Genomic DNA, 24531 nt, shown 5'->3' with positions numbered 1-24531 from the left:
GGGCCCAGGCCTCCAGATTCCAGGTGCGCCCCTTCCCTCCCCACCCTGCCCCAGGCGGCTGGGCGACAGCAGCTGAGCCCGAGGAGCCCTCCCTCCCGCTGCCTGACACCCAATCAGAGAGAAACCGATCCGGGGAGGGCAGGGCGCCAGGGGCCGGGCCCAGAATAGTGCTGCCCAGCCTGTGTTGCGCACTTGCTCTCGGTTGGTCCGGGGTTGGCCGCATGGAGCACGCACTGCGCCGGGTACAGGGGTCCCGGGGGACGGGAGCTGGGGCAGCCGAGGCCAGGGGATTGCGAGCACACCACATCCTGTGAACGAGTGTGAATGAGTGTGTGTGCGTGTGCGCATGAGCCTGTGGGTGCCTGTGAACACGTGCGCGCGCGCGCGTGTGTGTTCTTTGTGTCAGCGACGTATGTGGTGCCCTGCATGCCTGGGAATGGTTGGATGTGTTTTTCCGAGTGTGTCTAAGTGTTGGTGTATGGGTGTGTTTGCGGGGGTGCACCTGTGCGTGCATGCGTGTGCGTGCTTGCACGCGCACACGTGGTGGGAAAGGAAGCTACCCGTGGGTTCGGGGATGCAGGGCGTTTCCCCACCCCTTCAGACATTCTTCTCCTCACAGAACCCATCCTGGAGCAGCCTTGGGGGACCTGAGCGTCAAGGTAGGCGGGGCTGCCTTCTCAAGGGCGTAGCCTCTCCTCCTCCTTCGTTTGTCTCCCACCTCTCTGGGCCCCCAGTCTCCACTCTGCTAGCCTGGCTTTTCTCTCTGTCTCTCCTTTTTCCTTCTTTGTTCCTCTGTTTCTTTTTTCCCTCACCCCCTCTTTCCTCTTTCAGAGGAAGTAGGGGGAATCTAGAGTCGGAAGACTCCGAAACTAGTTCTGTTAGCACTTAGTAAATAGCTGTGTGAATTGTGGTGAATTGCCCCACCTCTCTGATCTCAGGTCCCGCTTCAGTAAAATAAGGATGATAATAACATCTCCCTTATAAGATTGCTATGAGGTTTGAGTGAGAAATATATTGGAGGAGAACCCTTGGGAAGCTTGCAAATGTGAAATATTATTATTAATAACATTTTAATTGATTTTGTTGTGTTACTCCCCATTAACCAAACAGGCCCCATTCCCCCTTCCAGAGATGAGCTGTCTAGAACAAGGAGAGAACACTTCATGGCCATCGCCGGCCATGACCACAGGCTCAGAAAGAAGCCATGAGAAACAGGGGGCCAAGGCCTCGAGGTGGACAAGGCAGGAGGCTGTGGCGGAAGGGGAGCTGCCGGGTCTGGGGGAAGGTGAGGCCAAGGCCAGTTCTGGGGAGATGGGAGCGGGGGCAGTGGGACATCCCGGAGCCTGGGGCTGGGGCTCTGCTCTGGATCCTTCCAGAGCACAGAGTTGGCCCCAGCCCTCATCTTGTAGTCTGTCCCTCCACATGGGAAAAGTCACCTGCACAGCAGAGCCAGGGGCCTGGCGCAGCCAACTCAGGACAGAGCCACTGTCTTGTGTGACTCTGAGACTCAGCTTTCTCACCTGCAAAATGGGGCCACAGCATCCGGGCTTCCCAAGGCTGCTGTGAGGATGAACAGAGCCAGCGGATGAGAAAGGTCTCTAGAAGACGGATTTACTGTCCTCTCCCCACCAACAGATCCCCAGGCCAAGCCACCTGCTGAGTACGCCGGACTGGAGGCCACGTTCCCCAAGGCCACACACTTGTCCCAGGCTGCTCCTTTGGCCAAAGTGGACGCCCCACCAACAGAGTGGGACATCTTCCCCCCTAACCACGAAGCCTCGGCCGCTGGCTCCAGCACAGATGAGCTGGAGCTGGACATAGGGTTCCCGGCCACAGCATCGTGGGGGTATGAGCTCGGCCTGGTGGAAGAGAGGCCTGCCCTGTGCCCATCCCCACGGGCCCTGTTACCCAGGCTGGGCTGGGACGACGAACTGCAGAAGCCGGGGGCCCAGATCTACATGCACTTCATGCAGGAGCACACCTGCTATGATGCCATGGCAACCAGTTCCAAGCTGGTCATCTTCGACACCACACTGGAGGTGAGGCCGTGGCTCTGCCCCACCTCCGTTCTCATGGGGCTGCAGCCTCCACTCACCCGCTCCAGGGCCCCCCCGCGAGTCCCTTTCCAGAGCTCCTTCTTAGCACCATGGAGACCAGTGCTGGGGAGGACCTCTACTCCCCAGTTGTCATCCCAGCTCTGCCACTATGTGTAGGCTTTGGCATCAGTCACCGCTCTCATCTCTAAAATGGGAATGGGGGCCCCTGGCTGGTTCAGTCAGAAGAGCATACAGCTCTTGATCTTGGGGTCATAAGTTTGAGCCCTGTGTTGGGTGTAGAGATTACTAAAAAAAAAAATAAAAGTAAAAAATGACATAAAATGGGGACAGGAAATGCCTGCTTTGCCCTCCAAGTTTCGGAGGACTCCTGGAATAACCCGGGTCAAGTGGGAGCAATTTGTGAACCCCTAAGTATGGGGAAGACCTTGCAGGGGGAGCTCTCAGTGAGAGAAAAATAGGATGGGTTCTAGCCCCTGCTCTTCCCTTCGGCTAAGCTATAGAACGCCTGCTTCCATTTTTACCATCACGTAGAGCGGAGCAGTGTTTCCAGAAGCACGGCGATAGTATTACTTAGGGTGAAGCCAAATGAGTCAACGTCAAATTTATTTAGAGAAATCTATTCTGTAGATGCTACGCGAATAAGCGTACCTCCAGCACGTAGATTAGCGAAAACTATACTGTGTGTGACTGTACGCATGTAGCACCCGAGTAGAAACCCCGAGTGAGTTTGTCACACCCTGATGTGCCAGGTGAAGGCGTCACCACAGTGCCTCCGGCCACCAGCAGCCTCATCTCTGCAGCAAGTGTGCCTGGCAAAGAGCGTGCCAGTGTGTGCCATGGCCTAGGACGGGCAGTCAAGCTCATGCAGAGGAGATCTCGGGAGAAGGCCCCGGGGGAGGACCCTGGTTGGGACAGGGTACCACTGAGGGGCAGTGTGAGACTCACCCCTCGGTGTTCTCTCTGGCCCTTAGATCAAGAAGGCCTTCTTTGCCCTAGTGGCCAACGGCATCCGGGCGGCACCGCTGTGGGACAGCAAGAAGCAGAGCTTCGTGGGTGAGGAGGGGCTGGGAGGCAGAGGGAAGAGAGAGATCTTCGAGGGGATTCCGGGGCTGAGCTCCGACACGCCACGGGTTCGGGCAGACCCTTGGCGTGAGCCAAGCCGGGGGCTGGCGTGGGGGAACATCCGATCCTGGCCTCGTGGTGGCCAGCTGGGAGACCCCCATGAGTGGAGGAGGTTTGACCAGCTGACCACTCCAGCTCTACTCACCCTTGGTCCCGTGTCGTAGGTGCTAGATAGGAAAAGAGGAAAGGGAGAGGAAGGAATTAGGAGAATAGAAAAGGGTGCGGCGGGGGCGGGGAGAGAAATTACAGGGGAAGCACAAAAGGCGGGGGAGGGGCTGCCCCGCTTCCCTCTGTCCATGGTTCCCACAGCTGTCTCAGACCTAGGACTCTGGCAGAGCCCGGAAGGGGGTCTGACCCCTCAACCTGCCTCCCGCCACGAGGCCCCAGGCTGACCCCCTGCCCTTCCCTCCTAACCCCGCAGGGATGCTGACCATCACAGACTTCATCTTGGTGCTGCATCGCTATTACAGGTCCCCGCTGGTGAGGAGTGGGCTGGGGACCCCAGGGGCTCCCATCTGGGCTGGGGCGGAGGGTGGCTCAGGGAGCCTGGTGCCCGAGGGGCCCGTGTCCGACTTCCGGAGTCCTGTCAACGTCTCTAGGTCCAGATCTATGAGATTGAAGAACATAAGATTGAGACCTGGAGAGGTGAGCTGGCGGAAGGGACCTGGAAGGGGCTGAGGGTGTGTGGGTGAGCATGGGGCCAAGGACCCGAGGTGGAGGATGGGCAGTGGGGATTTCTTGGAGGGCGCAGGGGAAGGGTGAGAGGGAGCCCAGAGGGCCTGAGGGAGGAAGACAGAGGGGCTGCCCAGTGAGGCAGGGTGGCCAGCTCCTCAGGCCTGACTCTGGCTTTTTCCTACAGAGATCTACCTTCAAGGCTGCTTCAAGCCTCTGGTCTCCATTTCTCCCAGCAGCAGGTAAGCGTCCCCAGCCACCCACCTGAGCCTCCTTGCCTGAGCAGTCCCCTTCCGGGTCAGCCCCTCAGTTCTGACCTCAGGGGCTCATCCCGTGGCAGACAAGGCAGCCTGGACACGCTGTCCTTCTGCAGGGGCTGGGGTGGGGGTTGTGTCTCCCCCAGACCCACTGCTCCCACCTCTGCAGCCTGTTCGAAGCCGTCTACACCCTCATCAAGAACCGGATCCACCGTCTGCCGGTCCTGGACCCGGTCTCAGGCGCCGTGCTCCACATCCTCACACACAAGCGACTGCTCAAGTTCCTGCACATCTTTGTGAGCCTGGGCACAGCCTCAGGGTGACCCGAGGGGCTGACAAGTCATTGGCCCAGCAGACCGGGGAGGGAGCCGCTGGGAGCACTCTGGGGGCTGCTCCACCTTGACTGCCACCTGTCCCCAACCCACCCAGGGCTCCCTGCTGCCCCAGCCCTCCTTCCTCTCCCGCACCATCCAAGATCTGGGCATCGGCACATTCCGAGACTTGGCCGTGGTGCTGGACACGGCGCCCATCCTGACGGCCCTGGACATCTTTGTGGACCGGCGCGTGTCTGCGCTGCCTGTGGTCAACGAAGCTGGTACCTGCACCCAGAAGTGGGGCTGGCTGGGGTGGGGCCGTGGCAGGCAGGGGTCTGTGGGCGTCTGCTCGGGACCCAGGGTGGAGTTAGAAGTCTGCCTGCTTAAATCTTGGACCCTTACTTAGCCTCTCTGTGCCTCAGTTTCCTCATTTGTGAAATGGGAATCTTAATAACACCCATCCTCTGACTTCACGGGATGATTTGAAAAGATTATGTGCAGTTAAGAAGCATGGTAAGAGGAAACCGAAGATGAGGTTTTTCATGGGAATTCACCCTAAAATGGGCCATGGGATCCAGCCAGACCTCACCTTCTTGCCTTGAAGAGAGGGATTAGAGGGACTACACGATCATTTCTTTGGTTGAACTGTGGCTGTAAACTGTTTCAAAGTCAAAATTGCTGTAATGAAGCTAGATATCAAAAAATGTTTTTTTATTTGTTTTTGTGTTTTGAATGTTTATTCGTTTTTTGAGAGACAGAGACAGAGCACAAGCAGGGGAGGGGCAGAGAGAGAGAGAGGGAGACACAGACCCTGAAGCAGGCTCCAGGCTCTGAGCTGTCAGCACAGAACCCAACGCGGGGCTCGAACCCACGAACGGCGAGATCGTGCTCTGAGCCAAAGTTGGACGCTTAACTGACTGAGCCACCCAGGTGCCCCAAGAAAGGTTTTGATTTATTTTTCATTATGAAGAATTGCAAATGTATGAAAATGGTAGGACACACAGTATAATGAAAGCCACATATCCGTCACCTGGATTAACTATTGTTAACACGTTGCCATAACCAGGGTTTTTTTTTTTCCCTATTTTTTGCTAAAGTGATTTAAATGACAGAGATCATGTTATTTTATCCTTAACCCTTTAGTCTGCATCTCTTAAAATCAGTATATTTCCTATATCACCTAACAAAACCAGAATAACTTACTAATATCATTGAATATCTGAATCTAATTCTCATTTCCTCGCCTTCCCCGAGAATATCTTTTTTACAGGTGGTTTGTACAAACCAGGATCCAGTTAAGGTCCGTGCTTTGCAGTGCTTCTTTTGTCTTTAGTTTCTTTAATCCGGAACAGTTCCTTCCTCACTTAATTTTCATGGCACTATAATGACAATCCTGGGTCAGTCGTCCTATAGAATGTCGCCCCATCCAGATTTGTCTCTTTGCTTTCTACAGACGGCCTCAGTGTTGTTCCTCTATTCCTGAGTTTCCTGTAAACTGGAAATTAGATCTAAAGGCTTGATCGGATTCAGGCTATCCATTTGAGGCTAGGATATTTCAGAGGTGACACTGTGTAGTCGAATTGCATCACATCGGGAGGCGTGATTTCAGGCGTCTCCTCTCTGGCTGTGGTGCTGTGTGATCTGTGGGTTTAGGTAGTGGCCCCTGGATGCCTGTTTTAAAGCCAGTAGCCTGGGGGCACCTGGGTGGCTCCATCGGTTAAGCTGACTTCGGCTCAGGTCATGATCTCCCGGGTTCGTGGGTTTGAGCCCCGTGTCAGGCTCTCTGCTGTCAGCACAGAGCTCGCATCAGATCCTCTGTCCCCCTCTCTCTCTGCCCCTCCCCTGCTTGCACTCCCTCTCTGTCTCTCTCAAAATAAATAAATAACCTAAAAAAAAAAAAAAGCCTGCAGCTGGGGAGGACAGGGAGATGTCCAGTAACTCTTTCTGAAAGCCTGCCTCCGGCCCTTGCACAGCATGCTGGTTCTGACGTGAACCTCTTCCTTTTCTCTCACCACCTGGCCCCCCACCACCCCTGCAGGACAAGTCGTGGGCCTCTACTCCCGCTTTGATGTGATTGTAAGTGTCTGCGGGAATAAGGAACTGGGGTGCCACCGGGAGGCTGTGGCTGTGAGAACCGATGGAGGGGTATCTGTAGCCCGGAAGGACCTTTAGAGGTGTGTAGAGGGCAAGTGGATAGGTGGAGCCTGGTTAAGGGGCTGACTGACATGGCACTTGCCTCCCTGCCCCAGCACCTGGCTGCCCAGCAAACCTACAACCACCTGGACATGAGTGTGGGCGAAGCCCTGAAGCAGAGGACACTGTGTCTGGAAGGAGTCCTTTCCTGCCAGCCCCATGAGAGCTTGGGGGAAGTCATCGACCGGATTGCCCGGGAGCAGGTACCTCGTGCCCCTTCATACATGCCCCCAGCACGTATGGCCCAGTCCCCATGAGCAGCTCCAGCTGTCCTTGGACACCGGACACCTGCCCTGTCCTCCCATTTTATGGCCATTTCAAGCTCTCAGTGTCCACACTGGTCTGTAACTGATCCTGCAACTGGAGATCTGTCCACACCGGTCTGCAACTGGTCCTGCTAAGGGCCACAGACAGCTGATCACCCCAGCATGGTCAGAGCTACTTCTAACTGGTTTCTAGGAGATACTTTTCGGCTCCCCCACTTACGTCGTTGCCCCTGAGTCTTGGTGACAATCTCGTTGGTTACCACAGCTGCATGGCTCGAACCTTTCACTGATCCTCTGCGGACCCGCAGGTACACCGGCTGGTGCTAGTGGACGAGACCCAGCATCTCCTGGGCGTGGTGTCCCTCTCCGACATCCTTCAGGCACTGGTGCTCAGCCCTGCTGGCATCGATGCCCTCGGTGCCTGAGAATATCTGAGTCCTCATTCCCAGGCCGTCTTCCACACGCAGAAGCCAACGAAGGGAGCCAGGGAACACGGTCTCCATCTTTCCCCACCCCAGTTTGCTGGTTTGGCTGTGGTTCAGGTAGGCTCTGCCCTGGGCCATCGGCCTCAGCACCAGCCCATTGGTCTTCCTAGGCTCTCAGATCTCAGCCTGAGGCCCCCTGAGGATGGGGGTGCCCAGCTCACTGCTGAGCAGCCCCATGAAAACTACAAGTATCAGGACTCCCCGTGGGGCCCCCACTCTGTCCCATTCTCCACTGAGGTCATGAGGGTAGTCACAAGAGGGGTGGACAGCGGCTGGGGTCAAGGCAAGGGCAGTGATGTGATTTCAGATGCTCTGGGGAGTTTGACCTGCCTTCTCGCAACTCAGCTCCCACCTGTTGGGAATCCCACTGGAAGGAAGCAAGTTAATAAACCTTTGTTGAACGGAATTTCCATGCTCAGTCAGAACTACGGCTGAAAGGAGGGGGCTTCTAAGTAATCATCTCAGTAAATCCGACATGATCTCAGACTCTTTCCTGGTCCCGTGTTGGCTAGGGGCTGGCTCAGATTCCACCTGCTTGGCAGTGGATGGCAAGACGAGGTTCCCCTACTGGAAACGCAACCTCTCCTGCCCACGTAGTCACTGTCTTGTCTTCTCTTTTCCTCACAGGCTTCACCAGCCCTCTGTCATTGCCCTTGCCCTGCCTGTGCTCCCAGAAGCCCTCAGGAATTCCTAGTCCTCCATGGGATGATGAAATTAACAACAGCTGAGTCGAGCCTGGAGATCTATGAACCAGAGGCACTGAGATTACCCCAGGGCTGCCTGCTCCATGCCTACCCATATCACTTTCCCCCCCACTGGCCCCAGTGGAGCGGCGAGCCCTCAGCCAGTTGGGTGTATTCGGGGGCTCTGGATTCCTCAGCTTCTGGACTACCTGGGAGGCCCTGCTATTCTTCCACACTACTAAGGGTGGCTCCCCACAACTTGGCCACTGCCCTTCTTCCCTCCCAGCATTGAAACAGCAGCCATGTGGAGAGCCTGTTGAGTGGGGTCCTCCCTCCATTCTCATCCCGAGCACCAGCAAACGGTGTTCTCAGTCCCCAGTGAGCCTGTGTTTGGATCACTGAGGATGAACACTGAGAGAACAAAAAGAAAAAGAACAACCAACCCGTGCACTTAAATTGTATAAGCTTCACTCCGAAAATGCTAGTCATTTGGCCTGAACTTGCAGCAAGAGCCCTGTGCTTTCTGAATTCAAAGACGCGAGGGAGAATCTGTAATTGACAAACGCTACCACTGGCCTTGCTTTTGTGCATAGAGTGTTAGTTTCTTTTTTCATTTTTTATTTATAACAAAACCATAAAGAAGATGTTAGTTAATGACAGAGTAAGTGCAACTCAGTCCACAAACTCTAATCTGCTAGAGACAACTTTTTTTTTTTAAACACTGAACGTAATTCCTATTATGGACCCCATTTCACCAGGTGGTAGAAATTAATCTCCGTTTGGGGTTCACCCACCACCTTTTCCTGGGGTTAAATTCGGTGAGAAGGGGAGGCTTTGAGTAGTGGAAGACTTTGTTCCTCACTTATCATCAACCACACTTGTCAGCACCTGCTAAAATATTCCCATTCCCATCTCTCTCTCACTTGGTCGGTCACTGGCGGGCATGGCCCCTGCTAGGTGCTCCCTCAGTCCCTACCACAAAGCCTCCTTGGGCCTGCCTTCTCTTGGGGCATGAAGACATTCTAGCTCCTGGACCTGCACCCCTCTGGGCTTCAGGACGCTGTGTGGTCCCAAGCACATCTGCTCAGGCGGACAGCAAGTGATCTGTTCTGCGCTGAGTTTTGCTGTGTGTGTGTGTGTGTGTGTGTGTGTGTGTGTGTGTGTTTAGCCCCTACCCTGGAAACATAGGGCACAGGGCTCTTCTTATCATCTCCTTATCATTTCCAAACCTCTCTGGGGTATTTATCATATTCACCTCCTCCCTTCAGACACAGCTCCCTTCTCAGGGGCCCCAGAAATGTCTAGTCTCTTTGCCTCCCCACCCCCCACCAACCTATGGAATCTTCACCAGTGGGGCCTTTTTCTCTAACCCGTCATCTATTCTTCCAAGTCCACTGCATGTGTCTTGAGTTCTTGCCACGTGCCTTGAGGGTCAGGCTTTGGAAATTCCAAAGCCAAGGCCAGGCTTCGGTTATGTCATCCCTCCCCTGTGGCAGTGGACGCTGTCTGCTATCCAGTGGGGAGAGGAGAGGTTAATATTTCTAAAATATGATCCCACCACATTTACCTCACAGAGCAACAGAGTGGAGACATTTGTGCTTGATGAGTCAGGCAGTAAATGAAGGCATTTTCTCACAGACACTCAGCTTCTGTTTCCGACTTTGCCATAACCCATGGGTCAGTGCTGGTTCTGCTCTGGCCCTGCCTGGGAAGGTCCTGGGCCTTGGGCTCAAGTGGGAGGATGGGGGTGCTTCTCTGGGCCTGTCTCAAGTGACAACCTTGGGGAGCCTGGGGCAGGCTGCCTCCTGCTGCAGCCGACTGTAGGGAATGTGTAGCAGGGTCAGTCCTTTGAGGTGGTGTCCCAGGTTGCTCTGCGTGAGCAGACCTTCAGGTCAGCCCAGGCGTTCGGTGGAAAGGGCAGCCTGAGGAAATCACTCTCTCCCCCTCCTGCCCCCCCCAAGAGTAGATAGGTCTCCAACCTCCTGGGCCCACCATCCTGAGGACCCAACAGTTACCCCTTGGGCCCTTCTCCCCAACCCTCAGTTCCTGACAGCCCTCCTGCATCATGGCTGCTAGAAAAGAGGCAAAGGGTTGCCATGGGGACTACTCCCGCCCCAACTCTGAATAAAAGTATGAAGGCCAGCCACTCTGCTGGCTCCTCTGTTCATACCTAGGAACCCGGGGCTGGCCAAATGGTGCAGGCATCATTGCCTCCATGCCCCCGACTCCTGCCCTGACCCCCGAGGCCCCTCCGAGGTTCTGTGACCTCCAGGCCGGACTCTCGTCCACCTCTCTCATCATCTCACATCACCTCAGCAGTTATCAACCCTGGCTGTGCCACAGGATCCCCAGGGGAGCTTTATAAGATGGTAATTCCAAGGCTCCATTCCTAGAGAGATGCTAATTTCCTGACTTGGGGGGTGTGACCAGGGCAACTGTATTTTTTTGTAGAAACTAGAGGCTTGCGATGCATAACACGTGATGGGCACGATAGCTTGCTGAGAAATACAGGCGCCTCATTTCCATAATTAGGAAAATCGTCTGTCGCCCTATGGCATCTATATTATTTGTTATGACCAAGATCTACAAGAAGAGCTGGCTGAAACCAGGGGCACAAGGTAGAAGATACACGATTTGCTGGCATTCTCGCTAGCCTTACAAACATGTGCAAATACAGAAGAATTCAGCACAGGGTTACGTTATGTCCATCCCCTGATGACAACTGTCAGAATTTGTATTGGACGTGCACCTTACATCTGGAATCACAAATAATGAGCTAGAACTGAACTAATATTAATGAGCCAAGATACATCAAGAGCTAAAACATCTGTAGAACACGAGCATGTAGACAGCCAGAAAATATTGGGTACTCGGTCTATTTTTACTCCTGGGAGTGCTACATAAATGTTTAAGAAGACAAGCTGATGTCAAGGGACACCTGCATGGCTCAGCCAGTTAAGCACCTGCCTCGATTTCAGCTCAAGTCACGATCTCACGATCCATGAGATCTGTGCTTACGGCATGGAGCCTGCTTGGGATTCATTCCCTCTCTGTCTCTCTCTCTCTGTCTCAAAAATAAATAAATAAACATTAAAAGAAGAAGAAGAAGAAGAAGAAGAAGAAGAAGAAGAAGACAAGCTGATTCCTTAAAGTCTTACCCAAAAATATGGATTCTAATTGGATCCAACAAGTTCAAATTAGCTGGAAAGGGAGTAATGAGATGTGCACATTGTTTTCGGTCAAGAGCGTATCTCCTGTGCTGAATTAATGTCCACTTATCCGTAATTATCCTAATTCTTATTGTTCTTTCCTCGCAGTCAGGTCAGGGTGGATAATCGGGGAGCCTCACTGTGACAACACTTCCCTGTGACGTATGTGGGCAGCTCAGAGTCCTCGAGACCCCAGCCCCCCCGTGGTCTGAAGGAGCAGACACTGGAAAAGGCAGAAGTTGCTGAGTGACTTGGTGACAGAAATCTCGCACCCCACCCCCTGCCCCGAGCCCGGCCCCCATTCTCTGCATTTATAGGGACCGCTCACAGGTGGATCCCTGCACAGGTAGTGGACAGCTATGCCCTCAGAGTCAGGAATTCCTCCCAGTTCTCTCCAGATCGCTCCATACAGAAAGCTCTGTATCCTCCCCTCTTCTTCCTTCCCCTGCCTACCATCCCAGCCTCTTCTCATTTAACAAACATTTTTTAATCGCCTCCTAGGTGCTAGACACAGAGTTGCTCACTGGGCTCCAAACTGAAAGGAACTTGGTTTGTGCCCTCTGTTGGGTGCACAGCTGGTGGGGGAGACCGTGGGGTCTCCAACAAGGTGAACAGGTTGAGCGCTCAGTTCTCTCATGTGGGTGGGGAGGTGGGGAGAGCACAGAGGAAGTGCTTGTGCTCCCCCCAGAGAGGTCAGGGGAGGCTTTTCAAAGGCAGTGACACTTGAGCTGAGCCCTAAGGAAGGGCAAGTTCTCTGGGATGACGTGGCAGTTGGTGAAGACACTGTTCCAAGAAGAGGGGACACGAAGGACCAAATATTGAGGCCAGAAAGAGCATAACGTGCTCAGGCAAATACAAGGAGTTGGGGTTCAGCTGTGGAAAGGGTGTCTGGGCAGGGAGTGGGGGTGGCGGGCAGGGTGCCAGAGTCTTCTAAGCCATGATAAGGACTTTGGACTTTGCTTCATGCCTGAGGGAAGCCTCTGAAGGATTTTAATAAGGGCAATGATATGACTTTCTTTATCCTCACAAAGAGAAGAAATTTGATTTTAGTTTTCTATGACCCAGCAGGAATTTACAACTGGGGCTGGGCCTCATTGCCTTCTCCAGCCCCCGGTACTCCCGAGTCTCCGTGCCAACCTGCTTTCCCTCTGGTTGGCTTCCTGCACGGAAGAGGCTGGAAAACTAAAAACTACCATCCCCGTGTTCTCTTGCAGCTCGAGCTCCAGCCTCTAGGTTGTATGTGAGGCACACGGAAGGTGGGAGCGAGGCGGCAGTCATGGGGGCCAGGAGTGGGGGCGGGGAGGCTACTGCCCACCTCCCCATCCCCCACCCACCCCCACCAGCCCTGACCTGGGAGACGCGGAGTAGCATAGGGCCCGCAGTTGTAGCGATAGCTTCCCAGCACTCGTCCTCCCGAGGGCGGCCAGTGTGACGCATCCCAGGCTGAGTGCCCCAGGGCCGTCCCAGGAGTCATTCCTGGAGATCCAGCCTAGCGCGCCTTCATCCATGTTTGTAGCACCTCATTACCCCTATCAAAGCACTTCTGTTCAAAAGATGGTGCCCCTCTTGGTGCCCGGAGGATTGTTCTGCAGATCCTTCTCGGGCAGGGCCTTGGCCAACAGCGCGTGAAGCCAAGGCCTCTGTGTGAGGTCCAGGAAAACACAGGTGTTCTCATTTTCCATGGAGGGAGATGGCTCCACCTCCCACAAGATCCTTAAGTGGGGACACGGTGTTCCCCACACACAGAAAGGGGGTCAGATGCTGGGTTATCAAAAAGAATGACAAAGGTCTCCAATTATCAATAAAATCCCTTTATTCTATATTTTTTCCAAAGATAGCCATGTGACTGCCGGCGGGGGGGGGGGGAGGGCGGGGGGGAGAAGTGGGGACCGCTGGCGTCTGGGAGCCTCTCGTCTGAGACACAGCAGTGGCCAGAAATTACTGTGCCAGAGAGAGAGAGAGAGAGAGAGAGAGAGAGAGAGAAGGGGGCTGCTCCAGGAAGGCCCGGGCCCAGCTCAGCACTGTCTCTGCAGGAAACGCAGGCCCACCTTCTTATTGGGAACCAGGACGATGCGGGCCACGCTCCTCACCTCCCCCGTCTCGGGGGCCAGGACCACCTCATACTGCTGGATCAGCTGGGAGGTAAAACACACATGGGCCTTAGGATCCGCGATCTCCGTCCCCTGCCCTTCGCTACACGCTCCCTCCCTGTGCTGCCCTTCTGCTCCTCCCCACGGCCTCCATCAGCCCTCCCTGGCCCACTCGGCCCTCCAGCCTCTCCCCCACTCACCCTTGACAGCAGCAGCTGCATCTCCAGTTCCGCAATCCTGCGACCCAGGCAAGCCCGGACCCCATAGCCAAAGGGCACAGAGCCAAATGGATGCTGGACCCCAGGGGTAGCAGGCTGGCTCTTCTTCAGCCAGCGGTAGGGCCAGAAGCTCTCTGGCTCAGGGAAGATGTCAGGGTCACGGGACACCACATAGTGACAGAACACAAACTGGGTCTGCGGAGCGAGAAGGGGCAGCCCATCAGCTTAGGGCCGCAGGGCAGCCCTGGGAGCCCCAGCTCTTCAGCCCCACTCACGTTCTTGGGGAAGAGGAAGCCACCGACTTCGATTTCCTTTTCCGTGATGACCCGGGAGTTCGTGGGGACCACGGGGTAAAGGCTGCAGGGAAAAGAAAGCACAGGTTCGCCTCTGGTGCCCCAGGCCCTTCTTCCCATCTCACCCCTGGCCCTAGCGCCAGCCCAGCAGCCCCCACTTCCGACTCCTGTCTCTGAGTCCTCCTCTACACAGACCCTGTGCTCCTGGGAACCACAACCTACCGCAGGGTCTCCTTAAGCACAGCTTTGAGCAGGGGCATGTGTGCTAAGTCCTTGTACTTGGGCACGTGCCCGGGGGGTACCACGCCCACCACTTCCTTATGCAAGGCAGCCTGGATCTCTGGGTTCTTTGAAAGATGGTACAGGGCCCACGTCATTGTGTTGGATGTCTGGGAGGCAGAGGGAGAGATAAAGTGAGGAGGGATTTCTAGGAAAAAGGCTAGTTAGGTAGTGGGGGGAGTGTGAGTGAGCATGCGCGGAAAAATGAATTTGCCGCGAGCATGGCAGAAACAGACACAGGGGCTCATGGGGACCCTCCATGTGACTCCACGGCAGGATGAGGACCCATACGATGGAGAATCACGTTCTAACAACAAGGAAACCGTAACAGAGGGAAACCCCACGTGACAAAAAGAATGCAGAGTCTGACCAAGAAGGCGCTTGTGGTCGAACTCTCTGCTTAAATTGCATCTCAAATAGATGTGAGATGTGACTTCCTAGCTGGCCAAGAGAGGCTCCAGGAGGCGATGGGATCCCTCTTACAAAAGAACCATTCCCAGAGCGCCTGGATCGCTCAGTCAAGTTGGGCGTCCGACTCTTGATTTCTGCTCAGGTTATGATCCCAGAGCTGTGGGATCAAGCCCCACATCAGGCTCTGTGCTGTGTGTGGAGCCTGCTTAAGATTCTCTCTCTCTCTGTCTCTCTCTCTCTCTCTCTCCCTCTCCACTGCTCACATGCAGGCTCTCTCTCTCTCAAATAAAAATAATAAATAAAAAACAAACGAAAAAGAACCATTTCCTGCCCACCTCTGCCGGGTTGAAGGACCTCCCTGTTTTCCTTCTAGCTCTACATCTGTGACACAGAAAGAGAAGCAGGTACCTGGAGGAACGAAGGTCAGGCTCAGATGAGGGTAATGGGGAATTGGTTCAGGACAGGAGCTGGGAGCCCCCGGTCTCCTTGCTGGCCCCCCTCACGCACCGTGTCTACGCCAGCCAGGAGCAGCTCGGGCAGGCTGCCCGTGACCTCATGAGTACTGAGCTGTCCTCTGGTGAGCAGGAAGTGCAGGTAGCCAGATATCTGCACTTCATCTGGCCCACTTTTCTGCAGCTGGGTCTCTATCTCCTTGAGTTTCTGATCAATCAGCTTCTTCCCTACAGAGACAATGGAGAACAGAGGAGGACAAGGTCAAAAGCCATGATCTCCCAGGACCAAGAGCCACTCTGACGGCTGGAAGCATGAGGTAGGGAGTCCTGGGACAGACTGCTGACGCACAGACCCTGGAACCCACCCCACAACCTCCCTCCCTGGCCCCCTCACCGAAAGAGAAGATGGTGTTCCAGCCATCCAGATATCGCTTCCAGAAAGGCAGCAAGGAACGGCTCCACTTGGGGAGGAAGGTGACATAGAGTGAGTTCTGGAACATGAGCCCGACAGATCTGACGAAGGCCACGGTGTCCTGGGGGATGGGTCGCTCCAGGCAGCCAATACGTTTCTCAAACAGGATGTAGCAAATAGCTGGCAGTGCACAAAGGCCATCACAAGAGGTGGTGTCATGGCACCCAGAATCCAAGGGGCTTGAGGAGAGGGAACACGACCTGCCTCTGGCCCCTGCCCGCCCCAGCCCCTGTCCCCACAAGGGTACCTTCCAAGGCAAAGTAGTAGAAATGGTGAGCCATGTCAGACACGTGGTCCCCTGAGGCACTCTCTGCCAAAAGATGGTTCAGGTGGGCCAGGAAGTCGTCAATCACCTCATTCAGAGCATCGGTGTAGAGCGCAGCCTCACTGGGCTTCAGCATCCGCTGGTTCAGAGCTTGGCGTAGCTGGTACCAGTGGTGTCCTTCCCTGTGGAGGATGGAGGAACCGCACACTTGTAAGCAGCTGATGGAGGTTAGATTAGATGGGGTCTTCCCCCTGCCCCGAGACCTCAACAGGGTCTAGGAAAATCTCGGACTCCTAGACTTAGAATTACAGAATCACCGAATTTCAAATGACAGAATCTTGGAATCACAAAACTTCAGAATCTCACTATACCATCGTGGGAGTAGTCAAGATGGGCATCTGGAACCAGACTCCCTGGGGTCAAGTCACAGGTCTGATGATTACTGGATGAGTGACCTTAGGCAGGTGACTTAATGCCTCTGTGCCTCAGTTTCCCCTTCCATAAAAAGGGAATAATAAGCGTGCCTATCTTAGTAGGGTTGTTTGGACAACTACAGTGCTTAGATCAGAGCCTGGCACATGGCGAATGCTTAAGGAATGTCGACTCTGATTATCTTAGGATGCTACAACTCCAGAATCTTCTGTATGTGAAATGAGGAGGAACTCCAATGGTTCCAGTCCTCTGTGTGGCGGATGAGGAAGAAAGGAGGAACAAATGAGGGTTCCTGGGATGCTCAGATTCTGGACCTTCATGCTCTGCTTGACTTAGTGGGTCTAAGGGACAGGGAGACCCACCAGGCGGGGTGCCCCAGCCCCTCCTGCTACGGGCATCCAGTAGGGGGTTGTGTCCCCATCCTGGTTAGACAGGGATGCTCACGAGGGTGGGACCATGCTTCCCACAGTGGGGCTTCATGTTCAGGAACTGTCCCCACCCACAGATGTCCCCCAAACCTGTTAACCTCTCCTAAGCAAGCTGGGTATGGGCCAAGTTTTTAAAAGCTAGTTGCAGAGTAATAAGTACAATATGGTCCAATTTTACGAGGAGGAAAGGAAATCCTAAATATCCGTACGTGTATCCACATGTTTCCACATAGAGTAGAGAAGAAGGACCCACCAAACTGTCAGGATTACTTGGAAGAATGGGATGGGAGTGGGTGGTAGGCAGACAATATTTCATCATTGGAAATTTTACAGCAAGTATTACTTTTGAATTTTAAAAACCAATATGGTATTTTAAAAAGATAGACACTAAAAAGGCTTATGGCAAGAATCGGGGTTTATTTTTTTAATTTTAGAAAATTATTTATTTAAATGAACCTGAAACCCCAGGAGTTTTCTTTATTATGTTGGGAGACCCTGCAAAAAGATCAACTAAAAGTGTTGCTGACAAAGAAATGAAAGCCAGAGTAGACTCATGTATTGGAACTTCAGGCTGTAGGGTTTCTCTGAGAGTAAAAAATTCTCCCAATGGTAGCGACCAGATTTGCGGAACTTAAATGAGAACATTTTTGCGGTTGTTAAAATATTTCTTGGGAAGACAATGTTTCATAGAATGAGATGTAAAAATATATATATTTATGTACTTATGCACACATATACGCTAAAACAAAAAAAGAACTTATCATTGGTTAGTAAAATAGCTTTAAAATACATGTATATGGTACAATATAACTAGGAAACTGGCTTTAGAGTAAAAAATTAAAAACAGGTGACAAAGGGGTGCACATAACATCCGGCTCCAATTCTAGATCCTGAGCCACCAATTCCAGTGGTGGCCTGACCTGGCAAAAACCTAAGACCCAAATCTTGCCCTCGGGGTCAGACATCAAGTTAAAGAGCTCTTGAAACATAGGCATTCTCTGTTCTCTTCCCAGAACTTCGAGCAAAGGGCTCAGTAATTGTTGAAGTTCTAAAACTGTCTACCTGTGAAGGAACCAGGAAAAAGGGGTGGAAAAAAAACCACATGTGATGGGAGAATGGACGTATGGGCATCAAAGGCAGATGAAATGCACCCTCTCACCAGTTCGCTTCCTTTCCAAAAGTATCAAGGCATTAATTTCTTGAATTCCAGAATCAGAGAGATCTCGTTCGCCAGTGGCAAGCGATGTAAAACCTCTCTAGGCTTCAGTTTCTTCATCTGTAAAATGGGGATTATAATACTATCTACTTCATGGGCTTGTTGTGAGGATAAGGTGAGATAATAAACGTAAAGAGACTAGCCTGATACCTGGCATGTCACAAACACATAGTTAGCTACTATCCTTGGTGCCATTACCACAACCACCGCCAGGATCAACTCTCGTCTCTTAAGAAATGTCGAAAGCATGAGATGTCAAGCAACTAGGGAAAATAAAAGTCATTCATTACTTTGGAGCTCTGTTAACATACCATAGCAAAAAGAAACCTGTCACAGGGTGAAAGAGGTGATGGGGATTAAAGACTACATTTCTCATGGTGAGCACTGAGTAATGTATAGAATTGTAGAAGCACTATTTGTACCCCTGAAACTAATATAACACTGTATGTTAACTGTACTGGAATTAAAATAAAAAACGATTTTAAAAAACCCTGTAATATACCCAGTTACAACCTGTGACACTGGGAATGGTTCATCGCCAATGATTCTCGATTGTTTACTTCAATTGTCATATGCGTATATAACATATTCAGCCCGTCCTCGAATTTGTCACTGCCAAAATAATCTTAACTTTTCTGGGTGTAACTTCAAGGCTGAAACCCACATCTGTTTCTACGTATGGAGAGCACCTGTGAAAGTTATATGCAACAACAAACCTATAATACATAATTTAGGAAATATTTTTAAAGTCAAATTCAGCCTTCCTAATTAATATGGTGACAATGTTTTTTCAACTACACATAGATTATGGTTCACGTTGTGATATCTTCAACCATAATGTAGAATAATGGGGCTGGAAAGGTCCTAGAGAGAGCTTGGAGGCATTCTACCCCAAACTTCCCATTTTACATACGAGAAACATACGGCCAAGGAAGGAGAAATTATTCATTTGTCCAAAGTCATAAAATACATTAGTGGAAAAGACAATGAGTGGCCGCTGGGCTTCAGCCCATCCCAACCAGCTTTCTAGACTGAGTATCAGGCTCAGAGGATGAAGGGAGAGCCTACCCTGCCCATCATCCCCTGGCTTCCCAATGCCATTGCCCTTGGGCCTGGCCCTCTGAGGCCTTGTACCAGTCCCTTTAGGCCCCAGCTCACGTGGTGAAGGGCCCATAAGCCAGGCCCTGTTGGTCCCGGTGCTCCTTCCATAGTTCCATGTCGTTCCGTACTGGGTACTTGCTCTCTTGCCGCATCACTTGCTCCAGGAGTGGGGCACTGGCCAGGTTCACATGCATCTGAGGCCCTAGGCGGGTTACCCATATTGGACCATACTTGGTCTTGTTCAGCATCTGTGGGGGTCAATGAAAGCTGAATAACCATGGCCCATCCAGGTAGGCATTTACTAGAGAGGAGATGGGATGGGGGAGTATCTGATAATCACACCAGAGCAAGTGGGATGGGCGAAAGCAAATTTTAAAGGAGGTAGGCACTAGGATGGCCTGTGGTTCTGAAAGAACACTGGAAAAAAAAAATGAGCACACAGGAGTTAGAATATTCAGAGCAATGAGTACCTGGCAGGACTGGGAGAAGCGAGATTTTAGAAGCGAGATTTTAGAAAAATGGGATGTGGTAAACGGGGGTATGTTTTGAGGTATAAACATATGGGGTCCGAGGTTTTAGAGAAACTGAACCCTTTAGTGAGGTATAACAGAATACCTATGGCTTCTTCAAAGAAGCATTTAAATCTACTGCAGCTTGCTTTCAATGAGATAAAGATAAATACCTCATGTATTCAGTGAGAAAAAAGAAACACAGTAGAAACTCCAGGAAAAACAAGAAGCTGAGAAAGAAAGTCAAGATTAAAATATGAAGTAAGGTATGTGGTATGAATTTATTTTTAACAAAAAAGTTATTAGCTGCTCAGTAAAATAATGATCAACTATTTTATCTTAGAATTTCTAAAGCACTTGACAATCAGTACCCATTGCATCTGTGAAACTGGCATTGGTGTAATGTTTTTATAGGTGCTGGAAATGAGGGGGAAAATAAGCATACTTCGAGTTTTGGAGGTAAAACTTAAAAAGAATCCACACTGACACTAAATTTACTGGCTAACACCCACAAACTGAAAGAATTTGAAACATAGTGGTTTCTTACTGTGTTTTACTATTGGTGTTAAAAACTAGATTCTCCTAGGACCAATGCGACCTAATTGCCCTCAATATATTACCCAGTTGCCCAGAATCCACCCCGAACTAACAGCCGATTCTGTCAGTTCCTAGGAATACAGCCTTGACAACCCCCCTGACATCTATTTAGTTTTGTTTCCACTTTCACCTCCCAGTAATGCCTACCAGCGTGGTATGATTTTGAACAGATGATTGTGTGTAAACTACAGGGATTCCTGGAGAGAAATAGGCATATTTGTACATTGCTGGTGGGAGTCTAACATTACACAAACCTACATGGAGGACAATTTGCTAACATTTATAGAAATTACAAATACATTTATAAACAAAGTATGGGAAGTCTACATAATGGAATACTATGTCACCTTAAAAAAGGATGAATCAGCTCCTTGTGTAGTAATATGAAAAGTTGGATTGTAATACAGAAATATACATAACCAAAGTAGATTGTTAAATGGAAAAGAAATATACATAACCAAAGTAGATTGTTAAATGGAAAAGTATGATATCTTCTGTCTAAGAAAGGGGGGCTAAATTAGAATATACAGCATTGGCACTTGCTTTTATAAAGAAATATTGGGTCACATCAGAAACTAATTAAAGTGACTACCGATGGGGCAGGTGGAGGGACAGCACTGAGAGGCAACATTGCACAATGTATATCCTGTCATATCGTTTTGAGCTTTGAACTATGAGAATGAATTCAAAATTTTGATTTTTTTTTTTATTTTAGAGAGAGAAAGAAAGAAAGCGTGAGTGGGGGAGAGAGGCAGAGGGAGAGAGAGAATCTTGAGCAGGCTCCACAGTGTGGGGCCTGACTCAGGGCTCAAACACATGACTCTGGTATCATGACCTGAGCCAAAATCAAGAGTTGGACATTCAACCAACTGAGCCACCCAGGTACCCTATGAATTCAAGTATTTTTAATCTAAAGGGAAAAAAAGAAAGTGTCTTGCAAAACAATGAGTCATCTGCCACTGATCAGGTAATTCCAGAAAGCGGGAAAGGCTGATCAAACCTCTCAATACATGTATATACTCCTTAGATTTATAAGGTTCCATTTTGTAAAAGTACTTATATGTCTGTTTTTCTCTACTGAATTCTTTAGGAGAATTATCTTAAACGTAAGTTTTAATTTGTGATTCCAGTTGGTTTATTTAAGATATTAATGACAGGGGTGCCTGGGTGGCTCAGTGGGTTAAGCATCCAATTCTTGATCTTGGCTCAGGTCATGATCTCATGGTTCGTGAGATCGAGCCCTGTGACGGGGCTCTGCACTGACAGCACGGAGACTGCTTGGGATTCTCACTCTCCCTCTTTCTCTGCCCTTCCCCCACTTGTGCACACACTTTCTCTCTCTCTCTCAAAAATAAACTTTAAAAAAGATATTAATCACATAATAATAATGATAATAATAGTAAATATTTCCACGGAGCTTAGCATAAAACAGACGCTATTCCAAACACGTTAGAAATTCAGTCCTCACTACCGCTGTATGAGGGGGGTGTAACATTACCACAATTTCATAAAAGAGGAAACTTAGGCCCAAAGAGGTTGCCCAAGGTCACTTTACTGGGAAGTAGAAGAGTCTGAATTCAAAGACCACCTAGATGGTTCTCAACCACTTGCTCCATCGAACTACAAACAAACTTAGGCCCTTTAAAAATACATACTATTGGGGCACCTGGGTGGCGCAGTCAGTTAAGCGTTAGATTTTGGCTCAGGTCATGATTTCATAGTTTGTGGGTTCGAGACCTGTGTGCTGACAGCTCAGAGCCTGGCACCTGCTTCGGATTCTGTGTCTCCCTCTCTCTCTGCTGCTCCACCTGTGCGCTCTCTCTCTCTCTCTCAAAAAATAAATAAATAAATAAATAAACAAATAAATAACAAATAAACAAACATTAAAATTTTTTAATAAAAAATAATAAGTAAAAATATATACTATTTAAAACCAACGTAACTATGCAATAAACCGGGGTTCCTCACGGCACTATTGACATTTGGGGCTGGATGATTCTTTGTTGTGGTGGACTGTCCTGTGCATTTTAGGATGTTTAGCAGTATCCTTGGCTTTCACCCACTAGCATCTCCCTGCCCTCAAAGCTGTAACAACCAAAAACATCTCCAGACATTGCCAAAATGTCCCCAGGGAGGCAAAATCACCCCAGGTCGAGAACCTCCACAATAACCCCAACCTTTTTGTTGTTGTTTTGTTTTGTAACCCCAACCTTTTAATATGAGTCTTAATGCTTTAATTTTAGAGGACTCTTCTTAAGAAACAATACCTCATTTTGAAGAAATACTTATCTACAGTTTGGGTTTTTTCTCTTTGTGTTAAGTTCAAATACAATTACATGTTACAGGGGCGCCTGGGTGGCGCAGTCGGTTAAGCGTCCGACTTCAGCCAGGTCACGATCTCGCGGTCCGTGAGTTCGAGCCCCGCGTCGGGCTCTGGGCTGATGGCTCGGAGCCTGGAGCCTGTTTCCGATTCTGTGTCTCCCTCTCTCTGCCCCTCCCCCGTTCATGCTCTGTCTCTCTCTGTCCCAAAATAAATAAAAAACGTTGAAAAAAAAATTTAAAAAAAAAAAAAAAAAAAAAAAAAAAAAAAACAATTACATGTTACAGTTTTATAAAAATGCCAATAGAGGTGGGGCGCCTGGATGGCTCAGTCGGTTAAGCATCCAACTCTTAGTTTTGGCTCAGGTCATGATCTCCCCAGTTTTTGAGTTCAAGCCCCACATCGGGCTCTGCAGTGACAGTGTGGAGCCTGTCTGGGATTTTCTCTCTCTCCCTCTTTCTTTGTCCTTCCTCTGTGCTCTTTCTCTCTCTCTCTCAAAATAAATAAATAAATAAATAAATAAATAAATAAATAAATAAATAAACAAACATTTTTTAAAAATGCAGATACTGGTAATCTCTGAGTCATGGTTTATAGATAGGTTACTTTCTTCTTTATACTGTGATTTTTTTTTTCAGATTTTCTACCATGATCTTAGAATCAGAAAAAAAAAAAGTCATATTTTAAAAGACTAGATCAACAATTTACTTGGGGACCAGCTTCTTCTCTGGAATCCAAAGCCTCTGGCACCTCTTCCTGGCTGTCAGCTTGGAAGTTTCTGAGGCATTTCCCCCTTTGCATAGTCCATGCTTTCTTTCCTCTTCCTTCATATTCCTCTTCTCAGTTTACTCGGTGGAACTGAACAAGGATCTATTTATGTAGGAACTTATTTTAGAAAGACACCATAATACTTGCTGAAAGAGTGTGCTATGTCTGTGAACCTACCATTAGGCCGTAACCTGAGCCAGTTAGAGAGCCCCAACGTTCTCAGATAGATCCTGTCCAAGTGCCACTTTGCAGAACAGAGTCCCCTAGGGATCATCTTCCAGGATGAATGGGAGGGGTAGCTTCCACCAAGTGAGACTCCAAAGGGGGAGAGTGATGAATTCACTCAACATTTATTTATTGAGCTCATATCCTGTTCCTCCTATACTTATTTAGGGCCTGGGGATACAGCTGTGTGCACAGCAGGAACAGCTACCCTTAGAGAGTTTACATCTCAGTGTATGAGCCACACAGTTGAGAATTTGATTACATATGCTTGTAAGTTGCTCCCTAGTTAAGTCTTGTCTCTTCAACTAGATTGAAAATCTTCTAGGTCAGGAATGATGTCATACTTCTTATAATTGCAGTCTTCTTCTTTTTTTAACATTTATTCATTTTTGAAAAGCAGAGAGAGACAGAGCATAAACGGGGGAGGGCTAGAGAGAGAGGGAGACACAGAATCTGAAACAGGCTCCAGGCTCTGAGCTGTCAGCACAGAGCCTGGCGCGGGGCTCGAACTCACGGACCGTGAGATCGTGACCTGAGCTGAAGTCAGCCGCTTAACAGACTGAGCCACCCAGGCGCCCCCATACTTCTTAACTACCTCCCATGTTGCCTTGACATACCACTACACACATTTTAGACAATATTTAACAGATGTCAATGAATCAGGTGGAGAAAAAAGTTGCAGACAACACGAAGAATATGAGAGACAAACAGTGACAGACAGAAGCGAGGCGGAGAAGGAGATTCACAAGAAACCAGTAACAGTGGCTCCAAAGGAGTGGGAATTAGTTGTAAAAGCCTGGAAAAATAATCCCAAAAGGAAATTAAGAAAATAATCCCATTTAGAATTGGATCTGTTTTGGACTGAATGTTTGTGTTTCCCCAAAATTCATACGAAGCCCTAGTCCCCCAGTGTGGCTGTATTTAGAGATGGGGCCTCTAAGGAAGTAAGTAAGACTAAATGAGTAATTAAGATTAAATAAGAGTGAGTCCCTGATCCAATAGGATTAGTGTCCTCATAAGAAGAGACATCAGAGAGCATTCTCTCTCTCTCTGCAAGTACACACCAAGAAAAGGCCATGCAAGGACACAGGGAAAAGCTGGCTGTCTACAAGCCAGGAAGAAAGCTGTCACCAGAAATCAACCTACTGGCACCCTGATCTCAGACTTCCAGCCTCCAGAAGTTAAAGACAATAAATT

The 24531-nt window shown here is 50.1% G+C and overlaps 2 protein-coding genes across 4 annotated transcripts in view; one reads left to right on the top strand and one right to left on the bottom strand.

Annotated features, from left to right (window-relative positions):
* Window positions 1-198: 198 nt before the first annotated feature.
* On the top strand, window positions 199-11004 carry PRKAG3 (protein kinase AMP-activated non-catalytic subunit gamma 3). 3 transcript variants are annotated; one of them, XM_030327298.1, is made up of 14 exons: window positions 199-242; window positions 620-659; window positions 1130-1285; window positions 1636-2039; window positions 3029-3110; window positions 3601-3659; window positions 3779-3824; window positions 4039-4093; window positions 4278-4404; window positions 4538-4703; window positions 6461-6498; window positions 6672-6818; window positions 7190-7423; window positions 7994-11004. In XM_030327298.1, exons 1-13 carry the CDS (start codon window positions 222-224, stop codon window positions 7304-7306), a joined length of 1458 nt encoding a protein of 485 aa, XP_030183158.1. In that variant the 5' UTR covers window positions 199-221; the 3' UTR covers window positions 7307-7423; window positions 7994-11004. The 3 variants fall into 3 exon arrangements, with proteins under 3 accessions (XP_030183158.1, XP_030183159.1, XP_030183157.1); XM_030327299.1 differs by having other exon boundaries at window positions 228-242; window positions 1111-1285; XM_030327297.1 differs by lacking the exon at window positions 199-242 and having other exon boundaries at window positions 388-659; window positions 1111-1285.
* A 2146-nt stretch (window positions 11005-13150) lies between these two features.
* Window positions 13151-24531, bottom strand: part of LOC115520578 (sterol 26-hydroxylase, mitochondrial) — a 33493-nt gene continuing 22112 nt past the window's right edge. Inside the window, exons 2-9 of the mRNA XM_030325063.1 lie at window positions 18973-19163; window positions 15721-15920; window positions 15396-15593; window positions 15057-15229; window positions 14082-14248; window positions 13842-13923; window positions 13549-13761; window positions 13151-13393 (exon numbers count right to left, since the gene is read on the bottom strand). Coding sequence (XP_030180923.1) covers window positions 13274-13393; window positions 13549-13761; window positions 13842-13923; window positions 14082-14248; window positions 15057-15229; window positions 15396-15593; window positions 15721-15920; window positions 18973-19163 — 1344 coding nt within the window. The 3' untranslated portion in view covers window positions 13151-13273. The remainder of the gene's footprint in view (window positions 13394-13548; window positions 13762-13841; window positions 13924-14081; window positions 14249-15056; window positions 15230-15395; window positions 15594-15720; window positions 15921-18972; window positions 19164-24531) is intronic.

This window comes from Lynx canadensis, chromosome C1 (assembly GCF_007474595.2).
Source record: "Lynx canadensis isolate LIC74 chromosome C1, mLynCan4.pri.v2, whole genome shotgun sequence".
In the NCBI taxonomy this organism is placed as follows: Eukaryota; Metazoa; Chordata; class Mammalia; order Carnivora; family Felidae; genus Lynx; species Lynx canadensis.
The sequence above is the reverse complement of the archived record's forward strand: the minus strand, read 5'-3'. Positions and strand labels throughout refer to the sequence as shown.

Bases quoted from the DNA above. Each gene is read 5' to 3' on its own strand.
- PRKAG3 (XM_030327297.1), top strand. From the start codon at position 513: ATGCGTGTGCGTGCTTGCACGCGCACACGTGGTGGGAAAGGAAGCTAC. The intron at 3,111-3,600 runs GTGAGGAGGGGC...CTAACCCCGCAG, and splicing joins CAAGAAGCAGAGCTTCGTGG to GGATGCTGACCATCACAGAC. The intron at 4,405-4,537 runs GTGAGCCTGGGC...CAACCCACCCAG, and splicing joins TCAAGTTCCTGCACATCTTT to GGCTCCCTGCTGCCCCAGCC.